General features: G+C 53.7%; 1 protein-coding gene across 5 annotated transcripts in view; it reads right to left on the minus strand.

Annotated features, from left to right (window-relative positions):
• DAPK1 (death associated protein kinase 1) overlaps positions 1-16,202 on the minus strand; it is a 170,101-nt gene that overhangs the window by 8,490 nt on the left and 145,409 nt on the right. For all 5 annotated transcript variants that reach the window (XM_046663717.1, XM_046663720.1, XM_046663719.1 and 2 more), the window contains exons 20-23: positions 9,688-9,910; positions 3,435-3,623; positions 1,356-1,553; positions 166-304 (exon numbers count right to left, since the gene is read on the minus strand). In XM_046663717.1, coding sequence (XP_046519673.1) covers positions 166-304; positions 1,356-1,553; positions 3,435-3,623; positions 9,688-9,910 — 749 coding nt within the window. The remainder of the gene's footprint in view (positions 1-165; positions 305-1,355; positions 1,554-3,434; positions 3,624-9,687; positions 9,911-16,202) is intronic.

The following is a 16,202-nucleotide window of genomic DNA, read 5'->3' on the forward strand; positions in this document are numbered from 1 at the left end:
GATACTGTTTGATTTGTCATTATGTGTATTGAATGCTTTGATGAAAATAAAAAATACAACGAAAAAGGCAACCGAAGGAAAGAGGCCTTGAATTTCTTTAATTCGTTTCTCTGGCTCACACGACCTGGGCTGTGTTACCCTGAAGACCCAGCACCTGCCCCTTACCTGTTCCTGATTTCTTTCAGCAATGACGTGTCTTTGTCATATCCAAACTCGCCTCCGGCTGGACGAGGCACATTCATGATGTCGGCGTGTGTGGCCACCAGGACGACTCGGAGTGGGTTCTTCAGCTTGCCGCCGAAAGCTGGGGGGGGAGAGAGAACTGTTTCGGAGAGGGGTTCTCCTCCCCGGCCATCTCTCCTCCCCAGGTGAGGAGGGGCGCGCTGGCCTCAGGCCCAGCTGTCTCTCCAGGTGGATGTGCACCCTGCCCAAAGACGCGAGAGCCCTGTGCCCGCAGTGTGGCGTGGCCTCTAGAAGGCCCCAGGCCCAGCCAACAACAAGGAGCCATTTCCTGCGCCTCAAGGAGGCTGCTCCGAAGTGGCCCAGAAACAACGTTGGAATACAGGCAGCCTCTCAGATCTTCCTCCAGAGGCCCGGCTTGCACGGCAAGGGAGCTCTAACCTCTGCCTTGACAACACCAAGCACAGCCCTCTGAACGCAGCAAACCGCAGACACGGCTCAGAAGAGGAACTCCTGCAGCTCACATGGACGGAGAGCCTCTCACTACGGGAGTGTTTAAAAGAAACCAGGAAAGGCAAGGAGAAAGAAAGGCAAAACGGTGGCACGCCGAGAGTGATTAAGCCCCAGTTATTGGATTGTTAGATGCTTTTCAAGAGAAAATTGACTGCCGAGTTTTATATTTCACCACGGAAGGCGGCTGCTTTTGTTGTACGAAAAGAAGAAAAGCACTTTATTCCACGTGATCGTCTCTTCAAGGAATAAAGTTAACGCCTTCAGTCAACACGGGCCTCCTCCTTCCATTCCTGGCGGAGCTACAGCAGGAAGGGGGCTCACCCCGTTGACTAATCCCGCCCATCAGGTGAGGCACACTCGCCCTCAAAGGAGCTGTTTCACTTGGCACCCAGCAAAGGCGACCACGCCGTAAAGAATGTAAGAAAAGGATCTCAAGCAATTGCTCAGACTTTTGTCTCCATGGCAGGAAAACTCAATCGTGAAGGAACTCCTGGCAGAACAAAGGAACAGGGGAGCCTCAGAAAGCCTCCACCGTGGGAATCTTCCAGGAGGAAGGAGGGCCGAAGGCAGCCGCAGCTGTTGGCCGCAAGCTGCAGGACCTGGGCACAGCCGGGGCGCAAGGCTGGCGGGAGGGGCCTGCACTCCCCCGCATTGGAGCTCACCTATGGGCTCTTCAACCGGCACAAGAGACTTCAGGAAACTGAGCCAGAAGATCACTTGGTTCAGCTGGATCTCGTAGGGTTCTTCCAGACTAAAAACGATGACATGGATCGATGTGGGATCGTTTGCAGCAAAATAGTCATAACAGCAGAAGTATACAGGATTTCCAGAGAACTCCCACACACTGAAATCGCCAACTCCTAAGGAGAAAAACGAAGATGACTACGGTGAAACAGCACTGCCAAATCTCAATCGCTTTTCCTAGCACTTTAGGGATTCCCAGTAGGGATGTCCACGGCATTCATCTGTTTATCTGTGTATCTGCTTAAGCACAGATCTATGTATGTAACATCTATATATCCCTATTACGGATGCCTATGTGTGTTTCTATAGCCACACCTTTTACCTGTAAATCTAAAAATCTACTTACATCTCTATCTGCTTATCCATTTTGCTAAACACTTTCATCATTGTATCTGTATCTATATCTCTATCATGTCTACTTATAAATACCCTGGAGTGGTATAGACACACACACAACACTCTCACACACGTGTGTGTGTGCATGCCTATAAGCATACATGGACATGTGTGTATACATACATACTTTGTTTTTCCCTCCTAAATATTATGAAATTGAAATGCACTATGAAATTATTATGCTCTCTGAAATGCAAGCTTAATTTTGGTTAAGCAGTAACTAAATTCACCTTCTACAGGGAGTGAGCGACCTGCTCAGGCTGGTCAGAATCAAGCAGGTGCTGTGCACAGGTGTAAGATGCACTAGCCGATTAGCAGCTCTGCATATGAAGGATGTAGGTGGAACTGGAAGGAGTCGGTAGGGGCAGAGTCAAGCAGGGTTCCAAGGTTTAGTGTATGTGTCTATGGGGGGGGGTCAGTTGCTCCCCCACACTGGAGCTGCAGGTGCCCTGGTTTTCCTAAAGTGCCCGAGGGTAAGATTCTGACCTGGAGTTCCCAAGGCACCTAGAACCTCCTAATGACTGTCCAGACACATGGACGCCCCCCACTTCTATACTGCCGCATTCCCCCAGGATGGTGACCACCTACCCAGTGGCCTCTGGGGTGGCCTGGCAGGGCCACTTATGTTACAGGATTTCAGGCTCTCTTTCCCTAATTTTTCCCCTCAGTGCTTATTCTGTGCCAGGAATTCTGCAGTTAGGAATCATTTTGGAAGATTCATTTAGAAAAGTCAGGGCTTTTCCAGAACTTTCTCTAGGAGCATGGGCACTCCTGGGGGGATGACCCTCGAAGTCTGGCAGCTCGAGCCTCAGTGTGAAGAGTTCTGGAACTCAGAAATAGGCCCTCTGAGCCTCGGGAGCACTGTCAGCCAGACTTGGAATGGGGTGAAGGCCTATAGGGGACAGGGGGTGAGGGCCGGGATGGTGGGGTACCGTGCACACGCCTCTCCCCATTTTACAGATGCAGGAACTGAGTCTCAGAGAAACTGCTTTATTCCTGCTCTAAACTGCATCTCAACAAGGCAGGGGGCTGGGGTTCTAGTGATCTGGGCCCAGCTGGGGGCCCTGGGAGCTCCCGGGCTGCAACACCGAGAAGGCAGTGGTCACTGGAGGAAGCAAACCTTCCCCGGGAACATTTGAAGCTTCACCCCCTTGGAAAGGTTTGAGAGCAAAGAACACACTTAAAATTTAGCCTAAAAAAAATAAAATGCTGTGTCTCTATCAGAGCATTAGCAATGAGTGTAGATGATTTACAAATAATTCTTCAAATGGCTAGTGGGAACTTTATGAGATTTCCCATCCAACTGGGTATTTAGCTCTACTTTAAAAAATGTATTCATTTACTCAACATTTAGTAGGCACCTACTGTGTGCCCATGCTTTGCTGGACGCCAGGGACACCAGGCTGTTTAGTTGACTTTTTAGGGGCATTAACCAGCCACACTTCAGTCCTGGGTCACTCCCAACGGCACTTGCACTGGCTCTCCCCTGTCCTTTGTGCAGCCGTGGTGGACGCCCATAGGACAGGCTCCCTAAGGGGAATGACTCACAGCCCTGGCAAAGGGAACCTGAGGTCCTGTCCCTGGGGGTGGGTGGGCCATACCGTTCAAATAGGCATTCTGGATGTCGATGGCCTTGGTGGACTGGTCGTCAGCGGAGCAGTGCGGGTGGTGGGACGGTGCCACAAACACCTCCAGCATCCCTTTGGTGAGGCCCGGCTCGAACATCATGCTGCGGCTCCTCACGCTCACATTCTCGCAGCCCGGGTACAGGTTGTTGATGCTCACGGAGACTGCAGGCCAGAGAGGACGCAGGTCAGACCTCGTGCAGGCAGCGTGCGTGCGTGCGTGCTCCCCTCCTAGCCCTGGCCCATGCGTGGTCCCTTTCCAGTACACTCTCTGTCCCCACTCTACTCCTGCCTCAGGCTGGGTTGTATGTATGCCCCCGACATGTGCTGTGCAGCAAGGTTCCCAGGGATGTTGTCCTGATTCTGTTTGCTCCACCTGCCATCTCCCTTTCCCGCACTGCCCTGGGCCCCGAGAGGCTGGTCCCCAGCACTGCAGCTCCCAGACTTATTTGCCATTTGCCTTCTGTCCAGGCCAGCCAATGGGAGGCAGGGGAGAGGCTGGGAGGAGAGAGGCCGAGGCACTTCTTTCCTCCTCGCTCCCTGATGCTTCTCTGATACCAGTTGTGTCTCTGACTCGAGACCCCCCTCAGCGGCTCTGTCCCTGGAACTCCAGCTTTTCCAGAACATGATTTTCTCCTCTTGTCTTTCAGCCCCCGGGGAGGTGATGACTTCCCTCTGTTAGCAGCCTCCAGACGCCTGTCTCTCGTACGTTCCTTTGAACTTTGCCCAGGAGTCCCCACCAGGACCCTGATGGATGCAGACGAGGCGAGTACCACTCTGGTACATGAGACTGTTTTAGGTTGGCTGCAAAATGACCTGCGACAGTGGCAGGCCATGGCATGAAATCATGCAGAATGATTGAGAAAGTCATTCCTTTTAAAAATTTACATAAAAAGTTATTTCCTTTCAATTTAAAAAATTTAAAATGGGAAACAGTACACAGCCAGATTTTAATCACATTGTTTGCTGTTCATTCTGTTTATTTTAACTTATGGCAGTGGTATTGGTTTTTCATTTATAGTAGGGCTATTAACAATTTATTTTCAAATCAACATATTCTAGTAATAAAAAAGGTGAATCAGTTTTAAAAAATTACATAAACAGTAACAGTGGAATTTGCGGGGCAGCTGAATAACCCTGCTTGGGTCCCCTGCATCTGGACACAGAGCCTGTGCATCCCCAGGAGGGGAACCTGTGCTTAGTCACTGGCTTGCCTGTCTCTCCTAAGAGACCCCCCCCCCCCCACCCCAGTGTTGTGAAGGCAAAGCCGGCCTCTCTGCCTCAGGGCCAGGGCTCAGGGAGGCTTGAGGCGGGGGCCCCATGGGTGCATGGGGGAGGGGCTTGCCCTAGAGTTGGCACCTATGGTTTGTAGTTAATAGTGACTGACATTGCAAAGAAATGACAATTTTACCTGGGCCACCTGACTTTTAAAAATGGTGATCCAAATGCAAAGGTAACTCCTTGTTTAAAGACCAAAGATTTCAGACTGAGGATGGGGACAAGGAGAAAATCCAGGGGGTGGGGGCAGGGAGGAGACAGGCGGAGCTCAGGGTCGGGGTCAGGTCTGAGGGAAGGAGGAAAGGTAATAAGATGGGAACAGTTATTAATATATATACACATATATATTTCTGATTACAAGTAGAAATCTTGGCAAACAGAAATGTAAAGAAGACAAAATGACAACTCTCAGTGTCAATGAGGCTGACATTTCAGTGTCTTTCTTTACATATCGTTAGTCAAATCTGACAAAGGTTATGGGGCTTCCCAGAATAGGCTTGTTCATTTCCCTGTGCCCTGAGACCGTGTCTGGGCCGACCACTGTCAGGTCACACTTGTCTGGGGGTCGTGCGGGCTCATGCAGGCTGAGGCAGAGCAGGCCAGATCTGGTAAACGAGAATGCCCCTCCCGGATGTTTCGCTAGGAGGATAAAAGGGTAGGACAGGGTGTGTAAACAGTATTAGTGAATAACAACTTCACAGGGAAAGGGTAAAATTATAGGAGGAAACCATTCCCTTTTGCTAATCACTGACCCCTAGTGGTAAAACATGGCAGGCCTGATGGAGAAGCCACCTGTGCTCTGGGAGAGAGCTTCCTCCCTGCGGCCTGCCTGGGGAGGGCAGGCCCACCTCCTGCAGGGCTCCTCCTGGACCTCGCTCCTCCTCTGGCACTGGGTGCTCCCTTCCTCCTGCGAAGCCACAAACCAACAGCTACGACACTCAGCTGGCCACAAAGCGAGTATGTGTGTGGCAGCCACACAAGCAGTGTGGGCTGGACCATGGCCTGTGGTGAGCGGCTGCAGGCAGGGGCGCCTAGCTCCTCCCGTGCCACCTGATCCTGTCTCCTGGCTCGTGGCTCAGCCTTTAGCCTCCAGAGTTCTCAGGAGATGGCAAGGCAAAGGGCCAAGTTTCTAGAGGTGAACTTCCGGTGCCTGACGATACAAGTGTGCGCCGTGGGCATCCCTCCGGGGAAAGGAAAAGGCCTGTCCATTCTAGCAGAGGTCATGGATGTCCAGAGTCTGGCCTAGGAGACAGCAGAGCAGGGACCCCTGGCACTGGCAGTGCCACTGTGAGGTGATGATGCTGCTGTTTCTGGAACCAGACCTCCTTCCCTGGAGGCGACACTCTGGGCAGCCTTTCCTGGGTGTCCTTTCTGCAGTATCCATCCATAGACACTGAATGAGAGCTGGCCGCCTGCCCCCAGGCCAGTCTCCTCCAGGCAGCCCTTAATGCTGTTCTGTGAGGGCCAGGAAGTGACAGGTGAGCTGGCTGGTCTAGGACAGGTGGCGTCCAGGCCCTGCATGTTGCTGTCTCCGCCAGCAGCTCCCTCGGCTGGGCACACTCGCCCTTGGGGCAGGATGCAGCCTGCTACAGAGCCCGCGGGCAGAGCTCTGGGCTGTTCCCGGCCCCGGGCCGATATTTACCTGCAGAGTCTGGTCTCTTCCAGGGGCTGTTTGGGGGAGAAACTCTACCCATCCTGGGAGTAGATCAGCCACCTGGGCACTAAGCAGCACCAGCCTCTATGGGGTTACCCTCTCTTCCATCCTTGCCTAGGCCCCCCAGGAGGGCGCCTGGCTTTGGTCAGACAGATCTGGGACTGACGTCCCCCTCTGACATTGACTAGGGGTGACCTCAGCCTAGGAGTCATGTGCTCCAAGGCAACCTCATTTCTGTCACAGGGCAGAATTTCGTACATGGGGGCGGGAGTTGGCTCCTGAGCTCTCTCCTGGCCCATCGGACTTGTGGGGTGCGGGGCTGGGTGGAGACGGGGACGTGGTACAGAGCCTCTCGTGGGGCGGCCGCCCTCCTCTCGCTAACCAGCACTGGGCAGCAACGGGAATCCAGTGTGGCCAGAACTCCCAACCTTCCCCAGGAAGTCACACAGCCAACTTCTTAGCCGAAATCTCCTGATTTTTAAATGTTGGCAGCTAATCCGATTTTTCTCCTTCTCTCCCCCATATTACACAGAACACTGCAGCTCACAGGCTGCTGGACATCCACCTGGGCCTCAGGCAGCCATGCCTTACATCTCCGAGCCTTGCTTACTTTGCTCTGGAGTGGGTTCATGACACAACCTCACAATGGTGTGAGAATCCGAGAGGACACGTGTGCACAGGCCAAACTGATAATCACACGCGTGCCTTTCCACACTGTTTTGCTTCTACATAGGTTTTGTCTTGTCTCCCCAAGGAGCAGCAGCTCTGCCACCTGGATAACCCAAGAAAAGCCCCTTGGCCTTCTCTCACGTCTTTGAGGCATTTTCTACTGTCTTAGGTCTTGCAAATCCCCACATGGACTTTCCTCAGACAAGTGACCGCAGAGAGCAGAGTGCCTCCTGCGAGAACGACGATGTCAGCTCCCAGGAGAAGGGAGTACATTTTGAAAGTTTTCTCCCTTCAGCTCCTTCTGGTAGCAAAGCCAGCGTCCTCTGAGATGACAGGACTTCAGAAGGACTCTAAAGAACTCAGTCGCAGGGGACATAAGGCAGAGCAGCGTCTGCCTCCTGACAGTCTTTGGAGGAGCCCGGCCCCGCTGGAGTGCTCCCTTGACAGAGACACTGACGGACAGAGGGGGAGGCAGCTCTGAACCCAGGGCGGCCGAGAGGACAGGAGAGGCAGCCTCCCGAGACGCGCGCCTCCATGCTGACTGCGGCCGGGCGGCTCGTTTGGTCCAGAGCGCGCATCGTCCCCGAGAGTCTTCTGTCACTGTGCCCCAGGACCAAGTCTCTCCCAGCACTGGCTGGAGGACACATGGTGAGCTGTGCTGACAAACCGGCCATCCTGAGCTGCGTTCGTCAAGAATCTACTTTCAGATGTGGAAAATTGGCCAGAAGGAAGATGGCGATAGTACTTCTGAGGGGTGAGGACTGAGCAGCAGGTAAAAGCTCTCCCTCCCAGGGGGCCCACGTGCCACCTGATGTGTGGCCGCTGCAGTTCAGTTTCTGGGCTCCCGGCGCAGAATCCTCACACCCAACGCAGACTTACAAAATCTGTCTGTCTCCCTCTGTCTCTGTCACACACACAGACACGGTCTTCTTCTGCGCTCTCCCCCAACAGTGGGTTAGACTGGAGTGACCTTAACCCCCAGCAGGACAGAGTGGGCTCCCTCTAGAGTGACATGAGGAGCTGCCAGAGAAGTCACCTTGAAAGAGAAGCACTGGCCTGGTCCACACACACAGGCTGAACCTAACCATTAAATCTGGAAAACTAGTGGCTTCAGACAAGGTGTCAGCCATCTTACATCCCAAAACTGAGCCAAAACTACAGTGGAAAACGGAAAACATGTGCGTGAAAATGCCCCTACTCAGACGGAGTTAGAAGTGTCGTTAACCAGCACTGGCTCTGGAACCAGACACTTCATCACTGCCAGCTGGGACACCAGGCAGCCTACTTGACCCCTCCAGCCTTCAGTAAGACGGTGGGAAAAACGCCCCGTAAGGCTGTCGTGTGGATTCAATCAGGTGTCACACGTACCAGATTTTGCTCAGTTCCTGGCACACAGTTAGTGCTCAATAAGTATTAGCAATATGTGTTAGCAATATCACAACCACACTAATTATAAATCTGTTTTGGTTACTATTTATTCCCCAAGTTTCAATTCTATTGCTGTGTTCAGAGAAAAGAAGGCGAAAGTGGCACGTAAACTCAGTCAACTGTCCCCTGGCTAAGGCTCCCCAGACACCCTCCTCATGGAGAGAGAAATCACACAGAAACACAAACTCTAAATCATTTGTTTTCACCCCAGGAAACAGCTACGACACCTTTGTAATATCATGTACAGAAAACCGATCCCAGCCACAAAGTGTCAAAATTGACATTGCTGGGAGACTCTTTAAAGATCTCTATTCTTCCCAAAATTTAATCCCCTCACTCTATTATCATTTTTGTGTGTGTGTGAGGAAGATCAGCCCTGAGCTAACATCCGTGCCAAACCTCCTCTACTTTGTAGTGAGATGCCTCCACAGCATGGCCGATGAGTAGAGCAGCTCTACACCTGGGATCCAAACCCACGAACCCAGGCCACTGAAGTGGAGTGTGCAGAACCTTAACCACTGGGCCCTGGGCTGGTCCCCTAATATCCTCACTCTAAAGGGGGATTCAGGAGAAATAACACCCCAGATTGCACAATCTCCTGTCTCAGTGAGGGTGCTTCCCCTGGGGAAGGACAGGTGACATTCAGCTCCGTGGCTCCGTGTCCTGGAAGGAGAGGAAGACAGTGAGCCTGCTTCCCGAGAAGGTCAACGTGAGCAGAAGGGCCCACCGTGACTGCCACTAAGGGGCTTTCAAAACCACCACCCAGCTCCGGGAGGTGCAGGAACGGTGTTTCCCCGTGAATCCAGCTTCACGGCTCCATGGGCGAGGACCTCTGCTGGGGACCGACATGCTGCCCGTGCAATCTGGGACCCATGTCAGTCCAAGCTCTGTGACTTTCAGGGCAGAGTCCTCGAGGAGGACAGGATGCAGCCCTGCTACCTGCACACCTGCGACTGTGACTGTGATTTCAGGGAGGCCCCTTCCCGCTATCTCCGGGCAGCCTGCAACTGCCAGTTGAGAGGAGATGGACACAGGGCCCACAGCTGGTCTAGACCACACCGGAAAGCCACCAAAGCGGCGGGGTCCAGCCAGTATGGGTCTAGCGATCGAAACAGCGCCATCGCTCATCCTGGACCTTGACCGGAGGGAGCAGGAACGCAGCCCACAGAGGAGGGCCGGACCTCGGGGCGGGGCGCCTACCTGCAGGCCTGGAAGCCAGGGGCGAAGGCGGGAACCTGGCGGAGCTGGCGGAGGAGAGGCGGGGCCGGCGCCTGCGGAAGAAGCTCCGCAGCAGCCCGCACTTGAGAGATTCCACCAGCGTGGTTTTCCCAGAGCCCGAGTGGCCGAACAGCTTCAGTTTGATTCTTGGCTGGAGGGTCTGCGTGGGTCGCAGCTGCTGGATGAAGAGCCCTCGGTGCGTATCCTGAACACAGACGAGAGAGGCCCGTCAGTCACAGAGAAGAAGGCCCCAAGCAAGCAGCAGGCGCCGGTTCCCACCATCCGAGCCCCGCGGCGTCCCTCCCACGTGTGCCCGTGGTGCAGATGCTTTTCGTTCTGTCTTCCACACGTGTAAAACATTCATGTACAATGCACAGAACACACAATTCACCATCTTAACCAGTGTAAAGTGTACCATTCTGAGGCTTTCAGTACACTTACAGTGTTTTACAACCATCACTGCTGTCCAGGTCCAGAGCATTTTCATCAGCCCCAAGGAAACTCCACCCCCCGTTAGCAGTCACTTCCCCCTCCCCTCTCTGCCCAGCCCCTGGCAGCCACCCATCTGCTCCCGTCTCTAGGGATTTGTGATTTCCATTGCATTCTGATGCATAACGAATTGGGTGGCGCCATTCCTGTGACGTGATCAATTTAAAAGTGGAATCTGGTCAGGTGTGTTAGACTGGCCTGGGGCATCTGCTCCTCGCTGTTGGGAGGGGCCTGGTACCTTCACGACATGTCATAGTAGAAGCTCACCAGAAGGAGGGGCATCACAAAGTACAAAGCTAAACACCGTGGAGGAAGCCAGGGCACATAACCTCTCCACTGTCCCTCCTCAGCCCCACAGGGAGAAGCAGGAGTCTCCCCAACACAGGGCCACTCCCTCCCTCGTTCGTTCATCAACAAACATTCATGGAGGGCCTCGCATCTGCTAGACAGAGCGCTGGGAGTGGGACAGTGTAGAGCCCCCAGATCTGTGGGCCTGGGGAGACACAGGCATATGAACGGTCTGACGTCAAATCTAACATGAGTGCCTTTGACGGGATGGTGTTGGCGAGGTGCTCTGTGCACCAGAGAACCCACCTCAAGGTCTACACAGTGGGGCCTCGATCCTGCCACCCTGACCCCACGCTGGCCTCCCGTGCCAGCCTCGTTTCTACCACCCTGGCCTAGGTTTGGCTCCCTAACAATAGCAGCTCTGTTGGAGCAGAGGCATGCAGCCTGGGGGCAATTCCTTGCCCCCAACCCAGGATGGCTTTCTCTGCTTTCGCCTGTTAACTTCCACGCATCCCATGAGACCTATCTTGCTGTGATCTCTCCCGGAACTCTCCTCCCTGGCAGGCTCAGGCCCACGTGTGGTTCTCCACTGACCCCACCTGACTGTGGGGTAACTGTGTGGCGCTCTCCCCCTTTAGCCTGGGAGCCAGCTTGAGGGAGAGATGGTGTCCCCAGCACCTGGCACAGTGGGATGGCGCTGCAGAAATAACTGACTTGGAGGTGACCCACGCAAGAGCATTTCAGAGATGAGAGCCCGCCTTCATGTCACAGTGGGATCTCACACCTAGCCAGCCACTGCTTCCCGTTCTAAATCCTGGGGGTGCTGAGTTACTGCTGGTCTCTCCCAGCTGAGCCACTGTCACGGTGCCCACTCTTGTCAGAGCAAGCTCATGTAACACTCGTAGCTCTCCTGAAGGCTCCAGTCTCTACTCCCATTTTCTCCCAGGAAACTGTGACCCACTTTTTTCAACAGAGGCAACACTGCCCCCGGCGGGCATTGTGGAGATGGGCGGTGGCATTTTTCGTTCTCAATGTTGGGGAAGCTACTGGCGGTGGGTGCTAGGTGCCCAGATACGTTCACACAGAGTCCCCAGTGGTAAGAACTCTCCTGGGTCCCTGGACCTCTGAGTGTGTGCTGAGCATTGATATAGGAGAAAAACCTGTTTATGATCATCTGAGCTTAGGACTTTACTGCATTTCACCTACGACCCCGAGGGCCTTAGGGGGCACTGTTTGATACATACTGACTTTTTCAAGAAAGTACTATTTTATAAGTTGGTGGAAGAATATACATATACACATAGATCTGCAGATCTTTCACGAGCTCTGTCCCCCGCTTGTGAAGATCACGACGGCATGCAGCAGCAGAGCTGGAATCCACCCCAGCCTGCAGTACCCCAGGCGCAGGAGGCGGTGCGCTCAGGGTTCCGCGGATGAGGCCCTGGAGCTGCTGGTCCCACTCCGTCCCCTCAGGCCCTGTGCCCGGCTTTTACACACTGAAACACACTATGTTTTACTTAAATATCTTCCTTTGATGTCTTTGTTACATTAAAGTTAGGGCATTCTACTGATCTTCTAAAATTATCTGTGTAGGTGCGTTGTTATCTATGAGTTTTATTTCAGGAGAGTAAAAGGGTGTCACAAAATGTATGTCCTAAGATGCTGGGTTGGCTACGCTTGGAGACCACGGCTTGCATGGTGATCTGCAGAACATGAAGTTGTCCGTGTTCTGGTTTCTTCTTCTAATCTCGTCTCCACAGGTTCAGGGACAAAGCACTGCGGGGGCGTTGAGGGGCCGGGCTATCTCGCCAGCACTTCCCCTGAACTATTACCGAGTCAGCACAAAAGCTGAAAAGGTTCTGTCCTGGGACAGTTACTCAGCGGGGTGCTGCCGACCAGGCTGGAAGAATCGGGCGCTGGCACTCTCCCCGATGCTGTCTGCTGCTGCAGCTAGGCCCGGAGCCCTGAAGCAAAGGCACCTTCCCTCATTCTAATTTAACCTTCTGAACCAGCCCTTCGTCTTCCCCGTAAACCAGGCGCCCTGCTCACAGCTCCACCGCGTGGTGAGCAACTGAACTGCAGTCAGCAACTTGGGAGCGCCACCTTCCATCATGAGCATCTCACTGGGAAGATTGAAGAGCTCTCCACCTTTCTCGTGACACACCGCTTACTAACACACGCAGATCCCTTGTGTGAAGCCAGTGGCTGCTTCTCCTGAGATGGAGGAAGGCAGAAAACCCGCTTCCGACTTCAATCCAATCACTGGGTCCCGGGCGCACTGTGCAATCAACTGGCTTGTGGCTCTTTCCTTCTGTTTCTTCCCCTGTTGATCTTGACACTTTGCACGCTGGCCAACATGTCTGTCCCGTGTGAAGGAGCGAGGGCATGCCTGTCCCTTCTGCATGAGTCCCGTCGGCCCTTCGCGGTGATGAGACTTGAATCATTGTGACTCTGGGACACTGCTGCTGCCCTGGCATTCTTCCAGAGGCCACTCTGAACCAAGCCTGGCTGGCTTCTGTGCGGCAAAGTAGCGTCTGTGCCTTGCTCAGTGGTGGGCTGGAAGCTGCTGGCAACCTGTCTGCCTCCTTCCCGGGCCAGCCCCAGAAATGCAGGCGAGAGGGAAGAGGCAGCCTAACCCTAGTCAGGCTCCCCTGAGCCCTCAAGTTCCCGAGCTTGGGCTGTGTCCTTGGCCTGGTTAGTCCAGTTTCAGCAAGAAACCTGCCGGGTCAGTTTAGTGAAAATCCCCCACCCTTGATAACTGATCAAATCCCCGCCCCACATCTGACGGCCTGGCTGCCTTCAGCAAGAATCCTGGTGAGTCGGGGCACTGTAACCTTTAAAACCCCCCTATCTTTCTGCTGCCTCCGCATCCCCAAATGGGCTGTGAGCACCCACCCCGGTGCGCCAGTGTGACAAGGTGCTCCCCACAAGTTCTCCCTCCTTCTCTCCAGCGGTGACCCTGACATTCAAGGCAGCAGTGACATCTCCTCACGTCTCTCCTTGTGTACCCCACCCTGATCCCCAAAAAAGGCCCTTGCCACGGTCCTCTCTGCTCCCCAGCTTGGCTGAGCCCACGCCTGTGATGCCCTCTTGACCGCTGTCTCTCAGGGACCTGTGAGTATAAGGAACTTCGTTTCCTCCCGAGCCTCCCCGTCTCCTCTTGTGGCCGCAGCCGCTGATCGGCTCATAAAAGAGTCCAAAGCACTCTGTGGAGCAAGAAGCCCCCAGCCTCGAGTTTCCTCTCAGCAACTCTCCGCCCGCTGTCCCCGCCCTGCCCTTTGGCCATGATGCTCCACTCAGGAGCTGAGCCACTCTCTCTCCCCTGCCACCCCCCACAGCCCCCTGAAGCGAGTCTGCCTTACCGTCTAACGGCACTAGGAATTATTTCTTCTTTAACACCTGGAGGAGTGGAGACAGGTGCATTTCCTGTCTGTAGCCGTAAGTTCCATGTGAACAGCACCTTCCAGCTTACTTTCCTTACACTCCTTACTCAAACCTCAAACAAACTTTTGTGGTTAATGAGGTCATTCTCCCTTCCAGATGAGGAAACTGAGGCTCAGAGAGGCCAAGGCACTTGCCCAAGGCAAGGACAGAACTCCCCACCAGGTCTTCTTTCTACCGCTGTTGGCCACGGAAAGGGAGGTGGTGGGATTCTCAGAAGCAGGGGAGAAAGGGATGCATATGGATTAGCAAGGTGGGGGCAGGACCTCAAAGCAGGGCGTGCTGGGGTGAGGCACAGCACTGTGGAGTGCCTAAGGAGGGCACTGCCTGTGCTCCCGCTCAGACACTCCCCGTTGGTGCCAGGGCTCCAGTGCCCGGCTGCCGCTTTTTACACTGCATTGACACTGCATTCCCCGGAGCACTTGCTGTGGCTGCCTCCTTTTTCTGTCCTTCAGGTATTGGTTTAAGTATCACCATCAGAGAGGTGTCCCCTGACCAGTCAGTGGAAAGTAGTTGCCTGCCCCTCCCCCAGTACTTTCTCTCATTTCACCCAATTTGAATCCCCTGCACTTACACCAGGGGGCAGCAAACCTTTCTGTAAAGGACCAGGTGGTCTCTGTTGTGACAGCCATGTATGCAGAAAGCAGCCATAGATAGTAGTGTGTGGCTGTGTCCCAATGAAACTTTATCCACAAAAACAGGCAGTGGGCGGACTTTGGTTCTAGGCCATTGATGCCAACCCGACTTATCCACCTGGCACTGTATGTCTTTATTGGCTCCGCTGTGCCCCTTTCGTTCACTGTGGTCTCCCTGGTGCCTAGAATAGTTCTCGGCACACAGTGGACGCTGTGAGTACTTTTCACTGAATATTATTTGATACCTGCATTGCTCTCTGAAGCCCTGCTGAGTCTGGGTTTCTAGTTTCCTTTCTTCAGCACCTTGCCCCCTAGCAATTTAGCTTTCACTTTCTCACGAGCAAAGGTGACTAAACATCCGCAGATGGACAGGGAAGACCGCAATCTGGGGAGCCAGATAAGAGCATGGAGAGGTGATGTGGCTTTCCGCATGTGGCAGGGTGCAATTAGACCCTGCTTGGATGGGAAGAGCAACTCTTAATTATGCAAATGCAGTTACTTGTGGTGAATTTTAAATTCTGGGCAAACTCCCAACTTTGTCCTTTTTTCCAAAATATTCCTGAGCACCTTCTTCACTGTCTAGTCTTAGGCTTAGGAAAAGCAGCTACTTTTAATATCAGCTTATGGAAAATCTGATTTGAAGGACAATCAAACAAAATAAAAATGAACCAACTCCGCAAACGCCCTGAAACTAGTATTTTAAAATCAGGCAAGAATGGGAGTCCCAGTGACAGTGAAAATGGGTGCCGATGGAAATCTAAGTGCGAGCCCTCCCCGCCTGTCCTGACAAACACTGACCGCCTTTTTTCTATGAAAGCTGGTTTGGCTAAGCCACAGCACAGTCCTGGGGCGGGTTTGGAGGGCTGAACTGGGCTGTTAGCAGCGGGTGAGCATGGGGGAGAGCAGAGAGGCAGCTCCTTTTTGTAAGATGGTACCTACAACCCACAGTGTGGCTGTGGGGGCTTCCAGGGACCCCAAAGCAATGGTGTGCTGGTAAACCAGCTTGCTGGGGGAGAAAGGCCCTGACTGCAGTGTTTGCTGTGCCTGTGGTGTCACACTGCCACCAGGGCTGATTTCAGGCCCCCAGGTGGCGGCACTGACTCATAGTTGGGAAGGGATGCGTACGGGGGCTCTCCTGGACAGTCCCGAGGTGCCAGAACGACTACCCCTAAATCCTCGTGGTGACGGGTCCAGCTGTGTTCTTCCTTCCCCACGAGGCCCAGCCTCGACTGCCCTCCTTCCCCCCTGCCCCGCCCCCCTCACAGATGCTCCGCTGCAGGGTCTCATCTCCCCACGCTGGCCCCTTTCACTGTCTTAAGAATCAAACATTCTCTCGCTCTCCTCTGGCCCGGCCTCTGCTGCCCCTGCAGGTCAGCAAGACGACTTTCGTTTTACTTCCTGAAGACAGAGCCCCAAGGCCTCCCTTGCAAGTGGCTGTTTAAAAATACATTCCAGGCACTGTCAGAGGTGAAAACACAGGGAGGGGTTCTTTTGCTAATTTGGCCTATTTGGAAATCAAATAGATTGACAAGGGAATTTAAGGCCAACATCCCTGCTGTCCCCATACGGACTTACTTCTCTAGGAACGTGTTTAGGATCAACACTCAGTGGGTCGATGACGGAGGGTGGCACCACCCCAAGAGG

Source organism: Equus quagga, chromosome 6 (assembly GCF_021613505.1).
Source record: "Equus quagga isolate Etosha38 chromosome 6, UCLA_HA_Equagga_1.0, whole genome shotgun sequence".
NCBI lineage: Eukaryota > Metazoa > Chordata > Mammalia > Perissodactyla > Equidae > Equus > Equus quagga.